Source organism: Fringilla coelebs, assembly GCF_963513975.1.
Source record: "Fringilla coelebs genome assembly, chromosome: 4".
NCBI classification, from domain to species: Eukaryota; Metazoa; Chordata; class Aves; order Passeriformes; family Fringillidae; genus Fringilla; species Fringilla coelebs.
In genome coordinates, this window is record NC_140032.1 from 18,566,247 (window position 1) to 18,591,491 (window position 25,245).

The following is a 25,245-nucleotide window of genomic DNA, read 5'->3' on the forward strand; positions in this document are numbered from 1 at the left end:
AAAATGTCATCGTACTCCATAGGTACACCCTGTTTTTGGAAAGGTCTCTTTTTGTTTTGCTTGTGTATAAATGTCATTCTACATAAATTTCACTCTAGCAGCTTTTCATAAACTCAAGTCAATGATGATATGTTCAAATATTTGAGTGTTTCCTTTAAAACTAGAGGCAAAGAAAAAATCTCTTCGATCTGTTGACACAGCTGTGAAAGACCGTGGTGCTTGCACGTAGATTTCTTTAAATAATCTGAATATCTTCTTTTCACCATCCCACTGGTAAATCTGGGAGAAGGTGTAGTCACTTCCCAAGGCTAGGTAATAATTGTTCTTGAAGGAGAAAGGCTGCAGTGTCATGGCTCCTCGGGACGGAAGAGCCTGTATCTCCACAAACTGTTTGCTATTCCATTTCATAACTCTGGAGTCACCAATGAATCTCGTGAGTGTGATGTAAAGGTCATCTTGTATCCTGAAACTCTTCACAGCCAAGACATCTTCCATGTTGGGGATTTCACTGTGTGGAACAAACTTTTTGGAGGCTTTGTTCCACTGGAGTATAATGGGCACCTGGGAACGGCTGGAGAGGATTAAATGTGATTTCCCATCTATATCGAGAAACTCAGCATCAGTGTCCCTGAACCACTCATGAAGAGACTGATACGAATAAAATCCTTTGTTATTCCACTTATACACTGTTGACAAACCTGCTTTAGAGCTATCTGCTATGACAAAAAACATTTCGCTGTCTATCTCAAAAAGCTCTATATCATTTGGCTTGGAAATGCGAGATACTTCAATATCCTGGAATTTGACAAACTTCGTCCAGCTTTCATCAAACTTGTAAATGTGTGAGCCACCAAAGAGCTGTGCCACCACCACAAAGACTTGGTCACCAACAAGAATGGCTTTACATCCCACTATAGACTGACCTATTGCCCAAAAAAGAAAACAGAACAACACGTGTATTAGCTCAGCACAAACCATGCTTTACACCACAGACATTATTACCAAATCACCCCTCCGCTTTTTTTAAACCTGCACCATCTCAAAATTTTGTCTTCCACTACATTCCATCAGAGAGTCTTTTCAAGCTTTTTGTTTCCCAGTAACTGGAGAGATGACTTGTCCCGCCCTGCAATGTGTGCAAGTATGATGCACCATAAAATGCTGATTCCTTTTTATGCAAAATACTTTTTATTTCTTTGTTTGTTCAAACATATGGTTCCTAGTATCCAAAAAATTATTTAAGCTAAATTCTATTTTTTGAAAATGACAAGAATTTTTACCTTGCTGTTCATCAGATATCTGAAATTCTCTTATTCTTATCTTTCTATCTTAACTAGAAGAATGAAATATAGTACATTTTTCTTGCTCCAAAAGGGTTAGAGTCAGCTCTTCGTTACTGTACATAGAAATATTGATGCACCTTGTGGATATATCACCTGACAGCAGGATGAAAAAGATAAATCTAACTCTGTAGTTTGTGTTCGGTATTCTTGAGATTTTGTAAAACTAGAAATATTTAGCAATATTGCAGTTGCCAGATAGGTCAGGTCTTTAGAATGTCAAGTTACCACAAATAACGAGTACCACCTCAAAAAAGTAACAGTGAGACTATTACTGTAGTTGTTGTTGGAAGCAGAGAGGAATTCCTCTGTGAAGCGCACAGTTTAAGTAGAACTATAGCTGCACAAGCTCCCCAGTACATCCTTGGTCAGTCACTACAGGAGATTTACCCTGGCTCCTGTGCTGGTCCCCTCCCTGTGGCTTTCAGAGCTGGCCTGGGATGATCTGCCACCCTCGCAGTGTGGGAGAGCTGGGAGTGCCTTCACCTCAAGTACAGCAAGGGATCTGCAGCACAGGTGTGAATGGTCAAGCTGATCATCCAGGCTCCCTCTGATCTAACTCAGTCAAAACACAAACTCTAGAAGAGCTTTCACCTGTCTCCTTCTGCAGAGGACAGCAATGCTTTTCTCTTCATGTTCCCTGTAAAGGCAACCTTGACAACTAGCTCAGCTCCATAAGCCCATGTTGTAAAGCGCTAAATTTAGATATCCAAATGCCAAGCATATGGTTAGTAGTGAAATTCTCTGTGGAGCTGGCTTCAGAGATCTACAAAACACTCTTCAGGCTCTGCAGGAGGCTCTTAATGTGCCTGTGTCCCCTGGCAAAAATCAGCTCATGTACATTTTAGAGTCCAGAGCTCAAGCTCAGACCTTCCAGGAGCAAGCTCTGGGTGTGGAGCTAGGACACAAGTCCCTTGCAGAAATGTCTCCTAATCAAATCATTCAGAGGAAGGTGAAATTCACCTGAAAGTGTGTATCTAGTGTTTGCTACCTTTGCAAATGAGTCAAACTCTATTTCATTTCCAGACTTTTCCTAGGGCTCAGCTAGCTCTCTCTGGGCTGTTGACTTCTCAGTTTACATCCCTGGTATATATTTACCCTAATCTACCAAAACACAAAGAAACCTAAAAAAGCAACATTTTTCATTTCCAAAACTTCCTGACAGAAGGGTAGCTTCTTGTAAAATTTTGTTAGTGACAGAGCTGATCTGAGGAGGTAAGTGCTTGCTGCCTTTGTAGAACTCCACACCAGAGGAGGACGCAGCACACTCTATGTCTCCCAAAATATAAGGTAAAAAATAATCAATCACACACAGCAAGGACAGGAGGGAAAGATGTTCCTTTGATAATTTAGCTCCTGTGTATTCAAAACCTCTGGCTTTGGAGTATCTGGGAAATCAGGCAGCAGATAGCTTTGAAGACTCTGTCTCTGCTGCCATGGTGTGACTGAGCACCCCAAGTGTTGGTTAGGGACAGAACAGTTGTTAGAAAATCAGCATTAGAACATTACCTGGTGTCCACACAGGCTTTTTGTTTGATCAGTAATCTAGCCAAGATGTTAATTGAGCATATTTGTAAATTGAAAGTAAATGCTGAAGCCTTACAGCACATCTCTTTAGGTGACAATCCCAGTTTAAATATTTCTGTCATTTTCAGCTGTCTTCCTGGTCAGCTCACCCTACAAGCATCCTTCAGACCTGTTTCCTCCTACATGCAATAGATTCTTTTCCTATTTTGTTTTGCAGGCACTTTGGCAAGATCAAGTGCTCCTTCAGCTTCTGCTTTAACTCGCTGTATGACTGAGGCAGTGAATGCTGAGCTGGGCCATGGTGTGACATTCATGGCAAGTGTTTGTGCCTTCGGAAAAAATTGAGATTAGACCAAAAAAAAGCCTAGTTTGTGTGCCACAGTAAGGCAAAATGTGCATCTATTAACAAGTTCATTACTCCATGGAGCCACTCATGTCCAAACATCACTCACTTCAATCAGCCAAATTCAACAGAGATTCAGGACAAAACCCAATAAACTGATCCCATCTACAAATCTTATCCAGTTCATCAGTGAGTGGAATCCCAGTGCTCATATACCTGTGATGTTGTCGTAACTCCTGAAATTCATTTCGATGTGGTCCCACTCCAGCACCATGCAGTTCTCCATGCTGGGCTGTGCAATAGCTACAAACACATCATTCTTTGAGTTGAATGTATCCACTGAAACAGACTGGTAGGGCAAAATCTGGTGGACAACAAAATCTAGAAACACAGAGTAAGTGGTCACTGATTAGAATAATGTACACTGAAAAATGAGTGAAATACTCTGGATTTTGTGTAACACTATCATGGAAGTAGCAGTACTCATGCCAGGCACACACCAACAGGGAAAGTGTCTCCTGCTTTAGGTATCATGAATTGTCCTCTGAAAATGTATTTGTCAAGGAGATCAAATAAGTAAATAGTGAAATAATTCAGATTTTCCAGCCAGGCTGGCTACTATCAGTGAAATAGAGAAGTCTCTTTCCCCACAGCTGGAAGTTGCTTTCCCGTCAAGTGAAATGGCCTTGCTAGAATCACATTCAAGCTGAGAGACAGCAACTACCAGCTGAAGTCCAATAACTTCTTAAGTCATGCAAATTTAATCACTAGCAATTTGTGTTATGCTAAACCAGGCAGAAAGTGAAATGATATCTGAAGTTTGCCTGGGGATAACCCCATTTTGCCTAGACCACAGACAAAATGGTGTAATCAAAAACTCGGTTAGCATAATGTTTTATGGGGCATTATAATGTAGTTTAGGCATAAAATACAACCAACCTGAAAATTACTATCCAGTGGAAAACTTATACTAGACAATAAGACTGAGAAATTGGAGCAACCTGTAAAGATAAGGAGTGTAACTCCAGAATTAAAGACTTTTTCCTCAAAAATTAAGTGCCTTTGTAGACTTAACTTGAAAATTCACCCTGGGGTATGTCAGCAGTCACCACAGAGCCAGTGTAGGGCAAAGTGAGGAGACTTGGGTCTGAGTTTAACATTTGACCAGACAGCTGTGCAAGATCTCTATTATCAGGGAAAAAAAAAGGTGTAGCAGAGCTGACAAAGCACTCAGGTGTAAAATGTGGAGGTTTGCATTGAAGTAATGTATGGATATAGATAGTAGAGAAGGAAAGGCATCTTCCCTATGATGGCATTTCTGTGCAGAACCACACACTGCTCGCACTGCTCTGTTTTTAGCTCCATTTGCTACACGCCTTTACCGTGCACTCCTCTGCTGGAAGGGCCTGAGCATCCAGGGATTTTGGTGAAATGGTAATTAAGTCCTCACTCAAGTCCCTTATTTTGGTGCATTATGAAATAATTGCTTCTGAATGAAGAACCCTCTGTTTCTGCATGCTTGAAAGCCTTGCCCTTGAGAAGTTACACTTGTGGAGAATAAAGATAGATGACTACCATTAAACAAACAGAGCAGATTCCACAGCTGTGAAAGAAATGACAGTCTTCATTCTTCGAGAGGCTATTATAAATAGAGCCTGGGCTTGGTTCATAAATGCTGGTAGGCAAACAAGAAAGTTATCTTCATTCTCACTGGGAAACTAAAAGGGCTGGGGAAAACTGACACTGAAGTATGCAAGAAGTAAAAGGAACTGACCAGTTATAAAAGGATGGAGCAGGAGCAGATACAGTCACACAAAATAAAAATATTTTTTAAATCTTGAGGAAAAAAAAAAAACGAAACAGAAAACCAATCCTGAAAAGACAGCTCTTGAAATCTGAACAGTTGTGAAACCCTTTGGGGGAATCTGTGCATTGAAACAAACCAGGCTGTATGTGAAAATGGGTAGGGAAATCATTTGTAATCAGTAAAAAGCAATAAACGGTGGTTTTAGCAGCAGCTGGCAATACCAGACTGTAATGTAGAAGAGGGCTACACAGTGAAAGTTGCTGCCACATCAGGGTTGCAAAAAATTCTAATACAGCAAATCCAGGACTGGGGGAGGAGCCCTTTTCCAATCTCTTTCTCTTTTAAGCTGGATCCCCTGGATGGGAGAGGGGAGAGGACACAGCCCCTGCGTTCCCCCTGTGCTGCTGGCTGCATGAGCTGTCCCTCTCTGCCTCCCACCCAATACACAGCTTTGCTCTCAAGTGTTTTTCATGCTGTTTTCTGCTGGCTGAGAGTGGGGGTGTCCCCCTGTCCTCCAGTCACTTGTTCCACCTCTGCTCCCTCTGTGGTGAACTGGCAGCACGGTGTCACAGGGAGGGGCCCAACACTTTTATCGGATGATTTTCCTTCTGGCAGCCTTTGCTCAGGCTGATCCCAGCACACAGGAGCACTGATGCCAGCACAGGAGAGGAGGAGAGTGCAGGGAGCATTACAGGACACTAAGGAAAAATGTTAAGTGATGGTCTGTTTGGGCAGCTGCTCCAAAACTGTATCCTGCCATTCAGTCCCATTCTCCTCACATCCCTTCTTCTGCTGCAGGTGAGGCTACCCAGGACCTGGGTGTGCCAGCAGGGAGTGTTAACCATCCCTTCCCCTCTCCCAGCACAGGACATCTCCAGCACAGGAGCAAGAATGGAGGAGTACCTATTAATTTGCAATCTACCTCCCTTCCAGACAGTAGGGAAAGAGAAGATCACCTCCAGAAGACAATCCCAGCTAGGTAAAGAAAGGGGAAAACAAGCTTCCAAAGCTCAGTGAGATGATCCCTGCCTGCAGGTCTGGGCAGAGCAGGTCCCAGGCACACACATGGCCTGTTTCCAGTGTTTCCAGGGGCTGTGGGAGCCCAAGGCCTGTTTTCCAGTCTCCTGAAAGTGAGTTACGTGTTCCCCTGTGGTGCTCACAGCCACAGGACAGCCCCCTCACACACTGTTGAGGAAGAAAGACAAGAAATGAAGTGAAATGGCTTAACCTGCTTTCATGATGCAAGCACTGAGAAATGGAAAAGACAGATGCTATCACAAAAAGAGTTAAAATGCAGGTCACCAATACTGTCAATCACTTTCTCTGTGAAGAAGCAACAGGACCATTTTGTTCTTTGCCTTTTTATTTTAAATTTGGCAGCACCTCTTTCCATCTCTCCTGTTGCCATTGTAGCAGTTCAGCTGATGCAATGAGCTGACTGGGCCAACCAGACACACATTTTACCAAGCAAACTGCTTTGTTACTACATCCTGCATCCAGTCATGCTCAACACTGAGTACTGGAGACCAGAAATGATGGAAAGTCTGATCCCAGCTGGCAAAGGAGGGAAATACTGTACTAGAGACTAACATGAATGAAAGAGTTTTGCAGAGCCCTGCCCACCACTGACTGGGAAAGGAGAATACACCTACAGTATGTATTCTAAGGCTGTGACTAATCTATCCTGAAGGAAGAAATATGGGCATATTTACACTCCCTTTGGATCTGGGGGAGGCAATAGCAGAGAAGGAGAAAACAGCCGTGGCCTGACAGCACAGACCACCAAGGTCAGACAGAACAGAGTATGACAGCTGCATGCTGTGCTGTGGGAGCTCCTCTGAGGGCATCTGAGCAAACATTCAGCTGGGCAATCCTCACCCCATGGAATGCCTTCAGTTCCCAAAAACTCTGCAGCACGTGGAGCTAGTTAGATTCATGCTTGGGGTAATTTCACTTGCATCAGACAAAGGGACAATGGAGCAACTTTTCGTCACCTGGAACAACTTTACAGTGTCTGGTACTAAAAAGTGACAGAGGACTGGTGGGTCAGGATAGGTTTGAGGAGTGGGTAAGGCTTTCTCTTATGCACTGTTAGTGCTACACAATGGCCTAAACCAGATTGCAGTGAAAGACAGACTGCTTTTACTTTGCATTGCTGTGTCTCTGTGACTCGGCAGACGTAGGAATGTAACCTTGGGGCTGTTCTAAACTTCATTGCTCTCCTGTGTTTGACATCCTTTTATGCAGCAGCTTATTGCACTTTACCTCTACTGCTCTTCTGACATAATTTTGAATTCTGAGTTCATTCTCTTTTCCTTCACATATTGCCATCAAAGCACCTTTCATACCTTTTCCTGAAATTTCATTTTACGTTACCAGTAATCACCTTTTCTCTTGTCTTTTAATAATAATGACTGACTTGATGACAGATGAGAACTTGCACACCTTTGATATTACTGTCTAGAAAAAAGGCAGAGCGCTGACATCCTATTCAAAGAAGATGAAAAACAATACCCACGGCTGATATTTTCAGTTATATGATGTGACTACATTTAAAGATAGGTAACTGCAGCAGTTTGGGCATAAAATATAAGCATAACCACATGCAAATTTCTCTTTGCTCCCTTCAGCATGCTTTACATTACCTTAAAAAATAAAAAAATCAAGATCCTAGGCAAGACAGTAGTCAGAATATTATTGGACTTTTCAACTTAATGGAGTTCTGTGAAGAACTTCTGGCACTATTGCCACCATCTTTGATGCTAATAAATAATGATTTATCAAACAAAGATAACAGCTATAGCCACATTTTTGAACTTATTTTCATTGCTTTCTGTGAAATACAGAGATTTTGGGAAGCTCATCTGCCATAACTATATGGCTTTATTCCAGATAATAGAAAGCATTCTGTGATGAAAATTAAGCCACAAATTGAGTCATAATCAAGTCTTTTGGAACATGAATAGGCAGAGCTCTTCTCCCATTATCACTTAATCCAAATAAAAACTCAGTACATACTTTGGCATCTAAATGTAATTTTCCCATTTTGTACTTGTTCTAGTACTTGGAAGTGCTTTGTATGTAACCCTTTCCTCCCCCCAGGTCATGCTCATAGAAGCAAAAGGGCATCATCTAAACTTCTGATATTTAACCATTTGTAGTGTGCTTAGAAATATACATTCTGAATACCTGTAGTGGTGCATTCATAATCAAAACTTGTCACATCATTTAACTTCTTATCCTGATATTCTGCTGGACCAATACACAGGACATCAGAAACAGTGGAATTTGTCATCTTTAACCACAAAAACAACCACTTGGCTTTGCAGTCACACTCAAATTTATTTCCCCTTAAATCTCTAAAAAAACACACAGAAATAAACATATTTGAAAAGGTTGATAGCAATATGAGTACTGCAGAACTGTCATCACCTCGACATGCTGAATTTCAAAATATCTGAGTATCCTTCAATTGTTCTGAACTGAAAACAGGGAAGTTTCTTAAGTTTTATCTGGACTCCTTTATCATGAGCTCTCTTTCACTGGGTTTTTTGAAAAACCGTTGAATTCTATGGTCATATATAATCATAGCAATGAAGCACTGTATGATTCATGTGTAAAGTTACTTTTTTGGTAAGCTTTCATAGGATGAGGACTGTACTGTAGTACATCCTGACATTCAGGTTGTCTGCTGCAGGCCTCCTTTGCACCATTAGCCACTGACACAGAGAATTCCCATTCCTTCACTAAACTGTTCCAGTGCTGCTGGTTGACAGAGCTGCCTTGCAGACATAAAATACGGATGGAAGGCTTGTATCTTTTTGAGTCACTGCTGAGGTAGAGTCAATTTAGCTTCTTCCTGCTCATGTATGTGCAATTTCAGCACTGTACTTGTTCTTTGATCCTTTGGCAATTTCTATGGCTTATGATTTTACTTTGCTGTTCGGAAAAGCCAGGCCAAAAATAGGGGAATCCTAGTTACACAGGGAAATGCTTACAGAATGTCAGCAAGGTGCTACAACTGCACAGAAACAAGGAAAAGAAGCTTTTTTTTTTTTAACTAATCCCTTGTACTAAAATAATCTCAGGGAATATGCAACAATAATAGGGAAATATGCTCAGAGAAACTGTAATTTTAAAATTCATTGTCTCCCTTTCTCTAAAACACAATTTATAAGACATCAGAAAGAAGTACAATAACACAAGCTATGTACAGCATCATGAGAAGCACCAGTGATTTAAGAAACAGCAGTTACTTTAGAAGAGTCTATCAAGCAATTATACAATGAAAAACAGCTAGGACAAAAAAATACCTTTTTATTTTTCTGTTTAGATACTAGATACAGCACCACACACCCAGAACCTAAAACTGAGAGCAAGAGTGACAGAAGCAGTAGAAAGATTCTCATTACTTACAGTTCAATTAAAGAATCTAAATCGCTGAAGACATCCCTTGGCAAAGCTTTGAGATGGTTATTTGCCAACGAACTAGAAAAGAAAATTAGAGCTTAGTATCATTGCCATCTCTTACCTTGTAATTCTTACCAAGTCTGAGCTCACTTACAGGTTGTTAATTATCCGGTACTGTCCAGCCACTGGCACTGTTAGAAGTTACCAGGAACGGCATTAATTATTCTCATTCAAGGATGGAGATTGCTTGAAGTTCACATGAAAGTAAAATATTTAAAGCTTTTTTTTTTTTTGCCCAGGTGCAAATGTAACCCACAGAGCAATCACTGAGCACTGGAAAGAAGCAGGGATGTTCATCATGAGTAGGCAGTGTGGTGGTGCTGGTGGTACCAGCGCAGCACTGGGGGTACCAGGGGCATCCCACACCCAGCTGTGCCTGCTCACAGGCAGCCCAACATGTGGCAGTGCTGCCCAGGCAAGAATTGCTCTAGGACTGGTTCTTAATTTATGGAAAGCATGTTGCTGACAGCAGGAGGAAGCTGACACAGAGGGAAGAGAAGTTTTCTGTGTAGCAGGAAAACCGGTGGTCTCCCAGGAGAGTTTTTTCCAAGTAGAAATTACTCTACCGAGTGTTTAATAACTTACAGGTGAGTCAGGTCACGAAGGCCACGAAATGCATTTCTTGAAATGGTTTCAATTTTGTTTCCTTCAATAAATCTAGGCAAAAAAAAAAAAAAGTATTTTAAAATGTTCTAAGTAACATTATTATTGCATCATCGTGCTTTAAGCTATGGTTGCCAGATGCAGCATGTTTCTGGGCAGCTCCTTCAGACTGAAAGGTAGGAAGTCTCAGTGGAGTTGCTCATGTTCCCTTTTCCCCCTTTCCTTGAGCAGACTGCAAGGAACAATGCAAGTCCCTGGCATCACAAGGGATAGCACATGACACGAATGCCCAGCAGAAATGGAATAAAGCGAACAAGGCGAAAAAAAAATTCTTCTCTTGGTAATCCTCTCAGGATGTGTTGTGTGAGGCAGGGGACCTGTGTAGGAGAGCCTCCTGAGGCAGACTTTAGAAGCTGAAGTCCTGCCTTCCCCTCTCACAAACCAGCAGCATTTTCAAGCAGCAGGCAGCGCAGAGGTGCCAGGGCTGCCCAGGCTGCAGACCTGCTCTGATGGGTCCTGCTCCCGTGGCTGCACACTCACACAGTGCCACCTCGGTGCCCTCACAGCCCTGACTTGAACTGCACACCTTTGACACCTGCACAAACAGCAAGACCACTGCCTTGGCTCAGTTCTGCCTGCCACAGCTCAGCTCTGTCCAGCTGGGACATCTCCTCTGCAGGCTGCCAGCTGCACACAAGTCACGGCCCTGTGCACTGGGGGAATAATGTCAGGCACATATTGATTCCAGCAGCACGCTGCTCCTCCTGACTGCACGTCAGCATTTCAAGAAAGAGCTGATATTTGAGCATCTTGACCCCTGGGCGCTTGAGGACACATCACCAAATACACCATGATCCCTGCAAAGTGATTGCAGCCAGGTGGCCATCAAGATATTGCATGGTACAGCTATACCTGCATGAAGACAGCAGTGTGCTGACTTTATGAAAGGCTTATGAGATGAAAGTGCCTCCCCTATTCCTAAGCTCTGTTTGCCCTGCAGAGAAGTTAGAGGAAAAATGCTATGATCCAAGGTCTCTTCTCAAGAAAGTGCTAATGGGAATTCAGGAGATGACAAGTGCTCTTGGTTCTGCAGCATAGGTGTAGGAAATATCCTTCATGAAGTGACCAGGACCCTGACTGCAGGCAAAGGGTGTAGATGAGAAAGTGTTGTGTCTACATGGGAGATGTCAGAGGCAGGTCGCCTTTCAGAGCTGTGTGGAGCCACAAATTCAATCCACAAGAGCAGAGAGCCACCCTGCCTCCCTCCTGACACCCTCACTGGCGGCTGGCACCCCTGCACAGCACCGGCTCAGCGGTCCATGCAAATAAACAAGACTACACTGCTACAAGCTGGGAGTCAGGAATTTGCCCGATCCTTGAAGCACCAAGCCTCGTCTCCAAGAGATGCTACTCTGGGAATTCCAGCCTGTTCACCAGCAAAGCTCCTGTCTTTATCAGACCTGCCTTACCCAGACTGCGCACAGTCAGCTCAAGGGTGCACTGAATGCCATTATGAGTGCTGCAAGAGCAGCAGGACACAGCTGGAGAGCTGTGATCTGTATGTAGGTACCAGCTGTGGGTGCTCCCCTGCTCCTCTCTGGCCAGAGACTTTGGCTTTGTACACACAGACTTGTCACTCCTGTTTGTCAGTCAGGCTTCCTTCTTCTCTACAAAGTCTGGTCCCTGGTAACTAAGAGACATGAGTTATGGAAGCTTTACTGGTTTTACTGGCTGCATGGCCAAAGAAACAAATCACAGAGAAAGGCCACTCACAGCCAGTTCCCAAAAGGTGGAGGGGTGATTTGCTGGGAAGAGGAAAAGCTCTATGGAATTGGCAGAAAAGGCAACCACAACCATTAACTGAGACCGCTTGTTCAGCTGCTGAAAGAATTTGAAACTGTAAGGCTTTACCAGTCTTCATCCTGCTCCTGGCTTGCAGCTGGTGGTCAGGGACAGAGATTTGCCCTTTGACCCTCTGAGGAGGGCAGGGTGTTTTATTCAGACAGGGATCTGGTTGCAGTGACCAGTACAACTACCACCATGTATGCTATGCTGCTGGGACAAGCCCATCAGCACTTGAAAGCAGGCTGCTAATGGTACAAAAGAAGTGTTTTAATTCCTTTTTAAAAACTACTGCAAATATTTTTTTCACTGTAGACACAAGGAAAAGAGAATGCTTAGATAACTTGCTATCTCTGAAAAATCCAGATGTAGCTGAATCATGGATTTTAGCATATACCATTTACCATTAGCTGCAAATTCCATTGTTGGCTACTCCACATGTACAGGCTATTAACCCTGAATATACCTCTTCAAGATTTTAGCAAGAGTCAGTTTTATGAGCATTGGTCTTTCTGTAAAAAGGACAAATGTTTTCCACAGGTACATTTCAGCTGGGAAAGGTGGGTGGAATGACGATTTTTTTCAGGCTGTACTCATAGTTTCAAGCACACCAGCTCATACTGAGTAACACAGAGAAATGCTGTCCTTTGGAGTGTAAAGGGAGGACAGCCTGGTACCAGGGTTAAAACTTTTTTTTTAAATAAAAAAGGTTGAATGGAAATTTTAAAAAAAGAAAAAAAAAGACCAGAAAAAGAAAAAAGAAAGGAATGTAAAAATCACCTAAGTGAACGATATAAACAAAAGGAGAGTTAAATAATTTAAAACAAGAATAAAAACAATTACAATAATTTATATCACATGAAATGTATGTTTATATATTTATGTATTTATAATTAATAACATAAAGATAAATTCTATAAATTAAATAGGGTATCAGAAAAAAGGAGAAAAAAGGCAAAGTAGGAGACAAAAGCTGGGAGAAGAGAAGCAGAATCAGGGTTGTTCAGGGCAGTGCACCAATATCCTGCAATTCCTGCTCAGGCCACCCATAGGTCAGAACAGGCTGCTCCACCTCTTGCCCGAGATTCAAATCCCCTTAACAGGGGTGGCACTGTTCTTGAAAGCCTAGGCAAGCTCTTGCTAAGCAATGCCTTTTTGGTGTGCTGTAATTGCACAGAGATACCTTGTATTCAAGGCATCTTTTAAAAATGCACTGTAACATCTGAAAAATCGTCAGCCACCATAAAGAATATGTGCACAGGAGTGGAACATAAATCCTTCAGCTCCCCTGCTCTTGGGAATAACAGTAAAGACCAAGAATCTGCAGCAGGAGTCTTGGCAACTTATCAAAACATCTTTATTTATAAAGGACATAAAATACCAGACTTACAGGTATTCCAGATGGAAGAGACCAGCAAAGGCATCATCTCGTATAACAGTGAAGGAGTTGGAGTTCAGCAAGCTGAAAATGGAGAGCAGGCATTAGGAAAGCACATTAAAACTTGACACACTGGATTATGCCTGTTGTGTTTATTGCCCATGACCAAACTAATCTTACTGACCTGAGCTCATATCACCCCACCAATGCAGCACACATAAAATACTGTGGAATGGTCTATTGAAAAAAAATTAAAGGCATTACATGATGGTAGTTAATGTCCACTACTCCCCAGGAAAAATGTGCCATTGACCTTGGCTAAATGTAACCTGGTGCTCAACTCAATGGTCCACTGAGCAGAACAAGCCATCATTAGATGGCAGGTCTGCTGAGTGTGGCCCCATCCGCTCACCACCCCTCCAGCCCCACTGACAACCTTTAAGAGTCCATCTGAGCACCAATCCTCAGCTCCCAAGCACCAGCTCTCATTTATGCAGCCTCACTGGGCCAGAGCTCACTCATCCCATGCTCCCAGGGGGATGGATGCTCCAAGCCTGACCTGCAGACAGGGGACAGCCTGCAGCGTGGGAGGACAGCAGCCAGTTTGTCAGCTGGAAACACAGACATGTCCAAACCACTGAGAAAGAGAATCCAGCTGCGGTGCTGCCTCCTCCAGGCGCTGCTTTGCCCTGCTTCTGCGTGAACTTCAGGGACAAAACATGTCAGAGCTGCCCCAGAGAGGCTGTCACCTGAGCCAGCACAAGACGGCCAGGGAGAAGGAGGTGATGGAGGCTTTGCCAGCAGAGCTCATTCCTTGCTGTATTAAAGCACAACAGGGGACAATCTCCAAACGTTGGTGTTCAAAGGCAGAGAGGGCAATCTCCTTTCAAGGAAACAGCGAAACTTCTAGTTTGGTCTAAAATATTAACACTACTCAGAAGAAATAATTTTTGGAAAATCTCAGAATTTTCCCTATGAATGAATATGTCTGCACTAATTGCTTTATTAGAGCAACTGATTAATCTTCCTTTTGTATGGTTTTAGGCATTTTACTAAAATTAATTTAGCAGACTAATGAACATGAAATGCAAACTTTCCCTGTGATCCCTGGATATTATGCTAATACTAGACAAATGCTCCTTAAATTATCCCGAAGAAATCTGACAAAGATGAAGACCACCATCAAAAATAAATCCTTGCATTACTATTTTACCATGATTACTGCCACAGAAAACATTGTCCTGAGGTGCCCATGTGCTCAATTATGCATGCAGCTCTTTGTTATTTAATCAGTTTTTTCTCATGTTTTAAGGAAAAAGTTACAAATTACACTAAACAACAGAATTTGTTAGTGCCCAAGGTGGTGATGGTGACCACCTCTTGCTCTCACATCTGACTTACCACATGAAGTGACATGAGCAACTTCTGCCTTCCTCAACAGCACACCTGTGCCACACCACTCTACACACCCCACCATCTCCAGAAAATCTACTGCAGCTAAGGAAAAGGGACAATCTTCATCTGCTCTTCCTCCCTCTTCCTAGCAGCACCATTCAAACCAAGCCAGATTCCCCCCAGCTCTAATTTTCCACCCACAGCTTCTCACCCATGGATTTCTCCCTTTCCTTCCCAGCTGGCACAGGTCCCTGTTTGCCACCATTTATTGGTGGGCAAGGTGCTCGTGCCCTCTGCGGGGGGCTCAGCGCTGACCCCCAGCTCTCACAGAAACTTGGTTTTGGGAACAGCTTCACACTAAAGGAGGTGAAGGCTTCCACCCCTTGCTTTGCCCACTTTCATCCAGCATTTTGCATGGAGTGCTGCTCCTCCCAGTAGGAAGACATCCTTTGAGTCAAAGGAGATGGGGAGCCCAAGGAGAGGAGCCTCACCATCAGCTGCCAGACACCTTTAGAGACCACCTCTCACTAAGACCAGTTTTAATATCTAGTTATGTGGCAAGCACTCAGCCTGGGTTTCTGGCAGGCTTTGGATCTTTTTGCTGAGTTTTAATTTGCAGTGTATCTTTGCCTGGGGGCGTCAGTCAGTCCTTGTGGGGTGGAGGTGTGGAGGGCCTGCCTGGGGTCAGGCATTCCGGACGGGCTGCACGGGCTAGGCAGGACACAGGCTCCTGCTCAGCCCTGCTGCAGACTGCCAGAAAACTGAGTACCCAGGCTCCCCAGGGGGCTGTACCGCACTCTCTGTATCTTCCCTGCTGCCTCCCAGGACAGCTAAATTAAGCAAGTTTGCTCAAGCTCCTGGAGCAGGAGGCGCACACCTAACTGCAACATGGGCACGGCCAAGCAGCTTGCCGGGGGTCAGGAAGGAGGGATGGCTGCTGAGTGCTGGGAGCTCCAGCACTGTCTCCTGGGACAGAGGAGTGCTGGGCCAGGAGGCAGCTGAGGGGCCGCCCTCCAAGGGGCACGATGAGTGGTGCTGCAGACAACAGCAGCACTTCACACACAGAGGATTCCCTCTAAAGTGCGTCGAGGCAGCTCTGCTCACCCCTTTGTGCCCACTATGTCACAAAGCCAGCGCAAGACTCCCGGGCGCAAAGCGAGCAGGAGTCAGAGCCGCCACAATGTAACTCTGGGGGACAAAACTCAGCTTTTAACTTACTAAAGCTGAAGTTAAAAAAAGAAAAGAAAAAAAGGATGAACTTAGGGCATCATAAAACATTTCCCCCCTCCTTTAGTAACTAAATTCACATCTTATGAAGTGGTTTCTGAGCAGAAAACGCATCCCTGAGCGAAATGTTATGAAACAGCAGCTACGCTGGGGGACTGTGCAAGCTGGCTTCTCCCGTTTTCACCCTTTCTACAAGAGAAAGGGAACTCTATTCAGGGAAACGGAGAGGCTCTATGCTTAAAGGGACTCTATTTAGGAGGAAGGGGTGAAGTGCTACTTGGCAGTGCTCCTTCCCAGTGCCATACTTACAGCAGCTGCAGGGAGGGCAGGTGAGAAAACATCCTGTCCTTGACTTCGGAGAAGGTCCCGTTGACCAGGCTCCTGGAAAAAGAGATGCCACCCGTCAGGCGGGACCGCCCCGCAGCCCTTCGCCGCCCTCCCGCCCGTGCGGGCCCCGCACTCACAGGGAGCCCAGGCCGGCGGGCAGGCTGCGCGGCGCCCCCGCCGCCCCCACGCACAGCGCCGACTCCCGCCAGCAGCTGCAGGGCGGCCCGCAGCGCGGCGGGCGGCGCGGGGCGGCGGGCGGCGGCAGCGCCAGCAGGGCGGCGGCGGCGGCGGCGCAGAGAGCGGGCAGGAGCCGCAGCGGGACCGCCATCCCTCCCGGCACCGCCGCTGCCCGCCGGCCGCTCCCGCCGCCCGCCGCGCCCTGACATCAGCGCGGCGCCGCCTCCGCTGCGGCGCCGGGACGCGGAGGGGGGGTCCCGGCGGGCGGGGCGAGGCGAGGCGCGGCCGGGGCACCGCGCCCGCCGCCGCCCCGCAGGACGAAAGGCAAAAGCCCCGCGGGAGGCGGAGGGCACGGGTGGCCCCCGCTGGTAGCTCCAGGGTGATGCTACCCCAGGAAATCGGGGGGAGCGTTGAGGCGCTGGAGCGTGTCCAGAGGAGGACGACGAAGCTGCTGAAGGGTTTGGAGCACAAGTCCTACGAGGAGAGGCTGAGGGAGCTGGGGGTGATTTGCCCGGAAAAAGGAGGCTCGGGGTGGCATTTATTGCTCTTTACAATTAACAGACAGGAGATTGTAGTGGGATGGATGTAGTCTCTTCCCCCAGGTAACAAGTGATGGGACAAGAAAAAGGGCCTCAAGTCGCACCAGAGGAGGTTTAGATTGGTATTAGGCAAAGTGTCTTCACTGAAAGGGTTTTCAGGCATTGTAAGAGGCTGTCTGGGGAAGCAGTGGAACCACCATCCCTGGATGTGTTCAAGAAATCACAGAATCATGGAATGGTGTGGGTTGGAAGAGACCTTAAACGTCCTCTAGCACCAAAACCCCTACCATGGACAGCTGTCACCAGACTAGGCTCCTCAGAGGCCTGCCCGACCTGACCTTGGACACTTCCAGGGATGGGGCACCCAGAACTTCTCTGGGCAACCTAACGTGTCGGTGTGGTGCTTAAGGACATGGTTTAGTGGTGGATCTGGCAGTAGGGCGTTAGTGATTGTACTCGATGGTCTTAGAAGTCTTGTCTAACCCTAATGATTCTGTGGTTCTAGGAACAGCTTGAGGGATATCTAGATCATGAAAGAAGCGAACAGATGATGACACCACAAAACTCCAGTTGCTTGCCAGTAGTGTGTGTGTGTTAAGTATGCATTAATTGAATCATGTTGTGTCTGAAGGCTTGAAAGTTTTCAAAACTGCCTGTAAAACCACATTTGTGGCGCCCCAATTTGAACGAGACACGTCAGGCACATCAATAAAAGAATTACTCTTGTAACTTTGTTACAAGTTACTTGTCGTGTAACATCAAATAATTGCTTTTTGTAACTCTTGTAACCTTCACTATCCTTTGTGTCCAAGCCCCTCTCCTCGATTTGCTTGGGCCAGGTGAAAAATTCCCGTGTCCATTTCCACTGCGGCAGCTTGTGCCTGCTGCCCCTCCCCACTACCCGCACAGTCCAGCAGAGCCTCCTGTTGGGTGCTTGAAGACAGCAGTGAGACTCCTCTCCTTTGTGCTGAGCAGACCCAGGTCTCCATCTCCACCCATACACAATCCCCGCGGCAGGCAAAAATTCAGAAAGCGCGAGCAACACCTGAGCTAGCAATTTAATTAATTTATCATCTGATTAGGCAGAAACAAGAAGAGAAATTGTTTGAGGTCAGTGTTAGTCCCAGTTTTCTTTGCCTCGTTTAATCTTCTCAGTGATTTCAATGATTTGTGTAATACATCTCTTTGCAGGAGCTGTTATGCACCGCATCTGCATTTCAATTCTACAGCCACAATAATCTAAGGATGTTTATTTCATTGGCAAGCAGACAGAAATTGTTGTGAACTGTTAAAGCTGCTGGATTTCCTGTCATTCTCTTTCAGCTGGGCCACTGGTGCTTTATATCGATGTCATTGAAAGTGCCAGAAAAAAAGAATAATAAAAATTATAAGAATGCTATCAGAAATCAAAAGGTATTTTACTGTCTCTCACAGTGTCCTTCTGGACAAAATATCCTGCATGCAGCTAGAAAAGTCTGTAGTAGACTGGGTGAGCAGCTGACTGACAGGTTAGGCTTGAATTGTTACACTAGATGGGCTTACATCAGACTGTCATCTGTTGGGTCCATAGGGCTCCACTTTAGGGCCAGAGCTCTGTAAGGCTTTTATAAATTATCTGAACACAGGAAATGAATGTACATTAAATAAGTTTGATAATGATACTAAACTAGGAGGAGCTGTGGTCTCTCCCCAGGTGAGGAGGCTCTGCAGAGAGATGTGGGTAAGACTAGAGGGCTGGGCACTCACCAAGCATATGAAATTTGACAAGAGCAAGTGACAGATTCCTTACCTGGGACAGGTGATCCTGCTTATACATACAAATCAGAGGATGAGCCTGGAGAACAGCCTGTGGGAGCAGATCTGAGCATCCAGGTCAGTGAAGAGTTGGACATGAGCCAGCAGTGCCCTGGCAGCCAGGAGGGACAGCCCTGTCCTGGGGGGCATCAGGCACAGCATGGCCAGCTGGGCAAGGGAGGGGATTGTCCTGCTCTGCTCTGGGCTGGGGCGGCCTCACCTCGAGTGCTTGGAGCATTTTGGGTGCCACAATGTAAGAAAGGATATAAAGTTATGAGGCTGTGTCCAGAGGAAGGCAACCAGGATGGTGAAAGATCTTGAGGGCAAGACTTAATGAGGGGTGACTGCGGTTGCTGGGTTTGTTTGGCTTGCAGAAGAGAAGGCTGAGGGGTGACCTGAGTGGGGCAACAACTTCCTCCAAGTGTCAGCAAAGGGGCAGATGCTGAACTCTCTGGTGATCAGTGACAGGACACAAGGAAATGGAAGGAAGCTGCATCAAGGGAAGTTCAGGCTGGCCTTCATAAAAAGGGTGCTAACTGAGAGGCTGCTCAATCACTTCTCCCCAAGGAAGTGGTCATGCCTCCAAGTCTGACAGAGTTCAAGGGACATGGATCTGGGTGCCACTTAGTTGTATGGTTTTGGTTTAGGTAATCCTATGAGAAACAGGGGGTTGGACTTGGTGATCTTATTGGTTCCTTCCAACTTGAGTTATTCTATGATTCCGTGAAAAAGACACAACAATGACTTCCCAAAGCAGCAACAAAGTAATGATGCTCCCGTGAACCAGATAAGACATTTCTCCAAGAGGTGTGACTGCTGTGGCCATCAGGGATGCCACTTTGGGAAGCCTCTGGTACATTCACTGTTTCCAAGTGCCATTCAGTTTCTGTCAGGAAACACAGAGAAACAGGCTTTGGGATTCAGCATCCTACAGGGTTTTAAATTCTGCAAATGCCATGTTGGTATGTAAAGCACGTTTTCTAAAAGACACAAAGCTAAGACCCCAATTCCACAACTCAGTTCTTCAACTTTTATTCATGCTAAGCTATTTCCTGCAGACATCTAAAATTCCCAGGACACTTCGAAAAGAAAACTATTTACCTGCTAGCTCTGCCCACAAATAATTTTGCAGACAGGGTGTCTTCTGATTTAACTGATTTAAATGCAATTTATTTGGTGATCCTCCCTAGTGAGGGGCTGCCAGGCACAGGCCACCCTTGCTGCTGGTCTTGAAAGTGTCAGGGGGGTTCCTCATGAGTCAGAGGAGGATGAGGTGGAATGAGAGGCAGGTGCAGCAGGGCCAGGGTACTGCAAAGGAAGGCACCTCAGAGAAGTGTCTGGGCTTCATCAGAGGCTGAGGAGAGAGCCTGGAGCACCAGCAGGACACAGCAGATGGTCCTGTCCTGCTGAAATTAAAAATGAGTGATTGTTTTGGAAAATTCACATGACAGAAAACAGGTATTTGAGAGGGTTAAAACTACAAATATGCCTATAGATAAGCACATATAAATTTCCTTAAAAGAATATTTAAAAATTGCTTGGTTTAAAAAGTGATGCTTATTTTATCCATGCAGAAGTATAAAAATGCAGTAGTATAAAAATGAAATCTTCTCTCTTTATTGAGAAGAAAATAGAAAATTGAGTTTGATGTTGAAGTAGAACATCAAAGAATGAGAAATAATACTGAAATGTGCATTTTGTTGCTTTCCTTCAAATTCCAGCTCACAGACACAGGTGATTTTTATGTAGACTTGCAGAAGCATCCATTTAAGTCATGCCACAAGTAAATGCAGTCAGCTGCATATGAAAGATTGTGCTATTCAATACCCATAGATAAAATGGCATTTCAGATGGGCAAAGAAGAACTCAGGCAGCATGTCAGCAGGCATGATATAAAAACTGAACAGACAGAAGAGGTGCCAAGGCTGTGCCATGCCTTTGAAAGAGTCACTGTAACCAAGAGTGCTGGGGAGCACGGGGATCCCCTGGGCACACCTGCACAGGGGGGCATGGGATCTTCTAACTGAAGGCTAAGTGGAAAATACTCTGATTCCCAGGTGAGCATAACTGAGACATCTCAACACTTTGATGGATGACATTATCGCAGTCATTTCTTCTAGCACAGCAGCTCTTTTTCTTCTCCAAAATTTTGGATGTTTATCTTGAATTGCAAAGAGAAAATAAACCAGAAGAGCATTTAGGAGCACATAGATATTAAAATAAATATTTTGATGTGAAAGCTTTGTTTCTTCAAGATCAGGAAGGCACTCCTCACATGTTCTCATTTTCAGTTTTCAATCCCTTTCTCATAAACCCCAGGTTAATTGAGTAAGTATTAACATAGAGGCTTTGACTCTATTTTTTTCTGTAACTTGGACAGTTATAGCTGGAAGGCTGCTGATCAGGTCACCCCATAGGAAATGAGAGCACGAAAGGGAAAAAACATCAACATTTTGACTGAAAAAATTTAATTTCTAGTGTAGTTTGAAAATAAAACTTAGTTTTGTTGGATCACAACACACCACCTCTCCAAAGTAAGAAATTTGAAAAAAAATTGTGGATGAGAGTAAAGTATGTCAGTGGAAGTGTTCCCACTATGAGGACCCTTAATTGCTTGTGACCCTGCTGTGAAGAAGGTATGGAAAAATTAATGCTCTGAGCAATATTCACCTTGCTGAGTGTTTTCCTTTCTTTCTTCACTCATGGTTGATGTGACCTTTTTGGACTCCAACTGCTAGAGGAGATGTACAGCAACATGCAGAGCAGGTTATTATTACCTTGAATTTTCTCCAGCTCTCAGACCAAATGTTTAGTCTGCTTGCTCAGGATTAAATGTCCTTTGCTCTTGACTTCTGGTCCAGATTGCACACCTGGTATGTTACTGCAGTTTTCCTTTAAAGAAGCACAGAAGCAATTTACTTTGTTGAAATGTAGGACTACAGGATAGGCTTTTATGAAAACAATTTTTAAAAACATTCTCAGAAATACAAAAAAATACAGGTTGCCAAATTCTACTTTTGGAGAGCTAGCATGTTCTCTGCACTGGCACTGTGCTCCCCAGCCCCAGTCTCTTCCACTAGTAGCATGCTGCAGGCTCTGTGTGGTGGAAGTGGTTATTTGTTGAGAAGGATGAAAGTTTGACAAGATAGTCTCACAGATATGTGTGCTTAGCAGAAAGATTTTTAAAGTGGAGTTTGAAGAAGGAATAGAGTTGGAAGCAAGTTTTGATATAGAAGAAAAGAATTGCTGAGCCAGTCTTACTGGGTAACCAAGGAGGCAAAGAAAGATGCATCCTTTATATTTTTTATGGACAGAAAGACTATGGCATTGGCTACAGAAAAAGTGGTCCACTTCTGGGTGAATTATGTCCTTTGAATTCAGTGAAAAAGAGTTACTGCATTTTTTTCCATGTTTGGACAAAGCTCAGATAATCTGCAGCCCCTCAAAAGCATAGGCACATGAAAATAAATGCTTAGATACCCCATAATTTCAGATAACCCAGAGACAGGGAGGCCATGGAAGAAGGAAAGCAGGCTTTGTGGGAATCATGGCAAAGGACTATTAAACAAAGGCTAGCTTTTGCCTTGTATATATCTGTTTATGGACAAATTGTACAGTCAGATAATAAATTCTATCAATTGCCATTAGATCAACTGCAGTTCCTTGACCATTTCACCCCAATTCCACTTATTGATTTAATGTGCACTGAACTACTTCCAGCCTTGCCACTCAAACCAGGATTGCTGGGTACAGCACCCTTACAGAATAGACAGTCACTACATTTTGGAAGAGGACAAACTCTCTGCAGTCCCAATTTCCCTGGAAATGACCCCATATTGGCTCCTGCACATTTGAGATGAACCTTAAGGTAATATCCATCAAATAACAGATAACCTCTGTGCTACAGGGGGAAGCATCACTTTCACAAATAATGTTCTGTTTTTAATGTTACATTACGTTAGAATAGTTTAGAATGTTTTATATTTATAAAATAAATTTCTACTACAACATGCAACCTAATCCAGCGCACTGAAAAGCCTATGCCAATATACCAAAGCAAATAATGCAGGTTTAAAACCTCAGGTATTAAGTAGATAATGCAAAATCATGATATGCAGATCTTTAATTTACAGTAATCATAACATCGTTGCCCACCTTGGCAAACTACGTCACTGACTACAGTTTGAGCAAAAATTGCCAAGTGCATCTCTCTTACATTTGTCAATCAGTTCAACAAGACTCATTTAAATTGCTTTGAGACACTAAAAGCACTCCTATATAACAAGATCTGGCATATTCATATGTGTATTTTAGCAATTAAAGATGTGCTGAGGATCTCAGTGCTTACACTGCCATTCCCCTCTCAAGGCAACACAAAGTCCTTGCTCAAGCTTGTGAGTGACAAAATGATGAGACTGACTTGGATGATAACTTCAGGTGTGTAATTCTGAGTGCACTTTTCTATCCCTCCTCTGCCCACAGCTGATTACCCAACTTGGGGAAAGCTTCCTGATGTTTCCTGATGTTTCCCAAAGTCTTGTTTTTCACCCAAAATGCTCTTGGAAAAATTTGAATCTTTCCTCTTGGTTCTAATAGGAGGTCCCCTCCCCAGCAAAGCAAAACTGTCATCTTGGTTCACCCCACTACCAAAATGCATCAGAAGTGCAGAGGGTGGGAGGAGACCAGCAGAGGATGAGGAGTCAGTCAGGAATCTCAAGAGAACTTGGGCCATAGGTGTCCATGGCCACCCCATGGTGGGCTACATCCAAGGTTGCTTACTCTGTTGGCTGCTGCCAATAGACATCACCCTCTGTTACCTTTGAGAGGTCTTGGGGAGAATGAGAGGTCCCTAAGACCTGGAGGAGAGCAAATTTTGCACCTGTCTTCAGAAAAGACCAAAAGCATAACCTGGGGAATACAAGTCAGTTAGCCTGACTTTGGTCACTGACAAAATCATTGAGTTCTCCGGGAACCCTTTTCTTCAATGGATGGTATTTACCTGAACATGGCAAGGCTTTTGACACTGTCTCCTGTGATATTCTTGCATTCAGACGAGGCTGGACGGATGGGCAACTGGTGTCTAAAAGCAGCTTGGATGGCTGGGCTCCAAGGGTAGAGTGAATGAACCATCCTGTGCCTGTGGCCAGTAACAAGTGGAGTGCAGCAGGCATGTGTCCTGGGACCCTCATCAATGACACCATGAGTGCACTCCCATCAAGTCTACACCAAGTGGCTGCACCGTTCAGTAAATGGGAGGGCAGGTCTGCCATCCAGAGGGACCTGGGCACACTGAAGGAATTGGCCAGCAGGAACGTCCTGAAGTTCCACATGGATGAGTGCCACATCCTGCACTTTGGAAAGAGCAGTCCCTTGTAGGGACACAACTGGTGCCCAACGGGTTGGGAAGCAGCTCTGCCCAGATGGACCTGGGGATATCAGTGGGTACAAGCTGGGCAGGATCTGGCAGTGTGCCCTGGTGGCGAATGTGGCCAGGTGTCACCAGGGCTGTATTAATGACAGTATGGCAGGAGGTCAAGGGAATAGCCCCTTTGCTCACCAGTACTGAGACTGTGTCTGCAGTCCTGGGCCCAAGTTTTGATCCTTTCAAATAAAAGGAAGAGGATGATGAGCTGGGGTGAATTCGGCGAGAGTCTACAGTCTGGTTGGAGACTGGAGTGCTTCCCTCTGAGGACAGGCTGAGGAAACTGAACCTGTCCAGCCTGGAGAAAAGATGGCTTTGGAGGCACCTAACAGCAGCCACCCAGCACCTATGGGGAGAACAACAAGGAGGCAGGGCCAGGATTTTAACACACAGAGACACATGGTAGGAGAATGAGAGACAGCAGAGGATGAAACAAGAGAGGAGCAGATTGAATGTGTGGAGGAAGGTTTTCCCTACAAGGACAATCAGACAGTGCAGCTGCCCTGAGAGGCTGTGCAGTCTCCATCCTCAGGGGTTTCAAGAAACAACTGTATCAAGCCTTGAGAAACCTGGTCTAACCTCAGAGCTGGCACTGCCCTGAGCCGAGGTTGGACCAGATCTCCTGAGGATCCTTTCAATGTGGATCATCCTGTGACCACAGGAGTCTGGTGATGGAGCCCTGTTTACAGACTCCATAAACAAGGATCCTGGTTGTAGGTGCTATCACTGAGAATAAGAGATGCAGTTTTGAGGGTTTTTTGCTTCCTCTAAATTTAAATTGTCATTAAAAATGATGGATTATTTCAGCTTGGTTTTTTTTGCATCACCCAGATATATTCATGTGTATGCACACCCATATATATAGAAACAGAGATTGTCTGTGCATTTTCCTCTGTGTATTTATCCACTAAATGCATGTTTTATAATCCTCAGTGTTTTGCAAGGCTACAGGGTAATCTGCTTCATTCAGTAGTTACTCTTGATCAGGAAATGCACAACAGCCACAAATGCTCCACAGCTTGGTTGCTGGGTAAACTGTAGCTCATTTGTATTC

At 44.7% G+C, this 25,245-nt stretch overlaps 1 protein-coding gene across 1 annotated transcript; it reads right to left on the minus strand.

Moving 5' to 3' along the window:
- Positions 1-105: 105 nt before the first annotated feature.
- On the minus strand, positions 106-16,587 carry LGI2 (leucine rich repeat LGI family member 2; the record flags this gene model as incomplete). Its single annotated transcript, XM_084204790.1, has 8 exons — positions 106-923; positions 3,427-3,591; positions 8,207-8,376; positions 9,434-9,505; positions 10,073-10,144; positions 13,323-13,394; positions 16,242-16,313; positions 16,397-16,587. The coding sequence occupies 8 exons, from the start codon at positions 16,585-16,587 to the stop codon at positions 106-108; spliced, it is 1,632 nt and encodes a 543-aa protein (XP_084060916.1).
- Between the last annotated feature and the right edge of the window lie 8,658 nt (positions 16,588-25,245).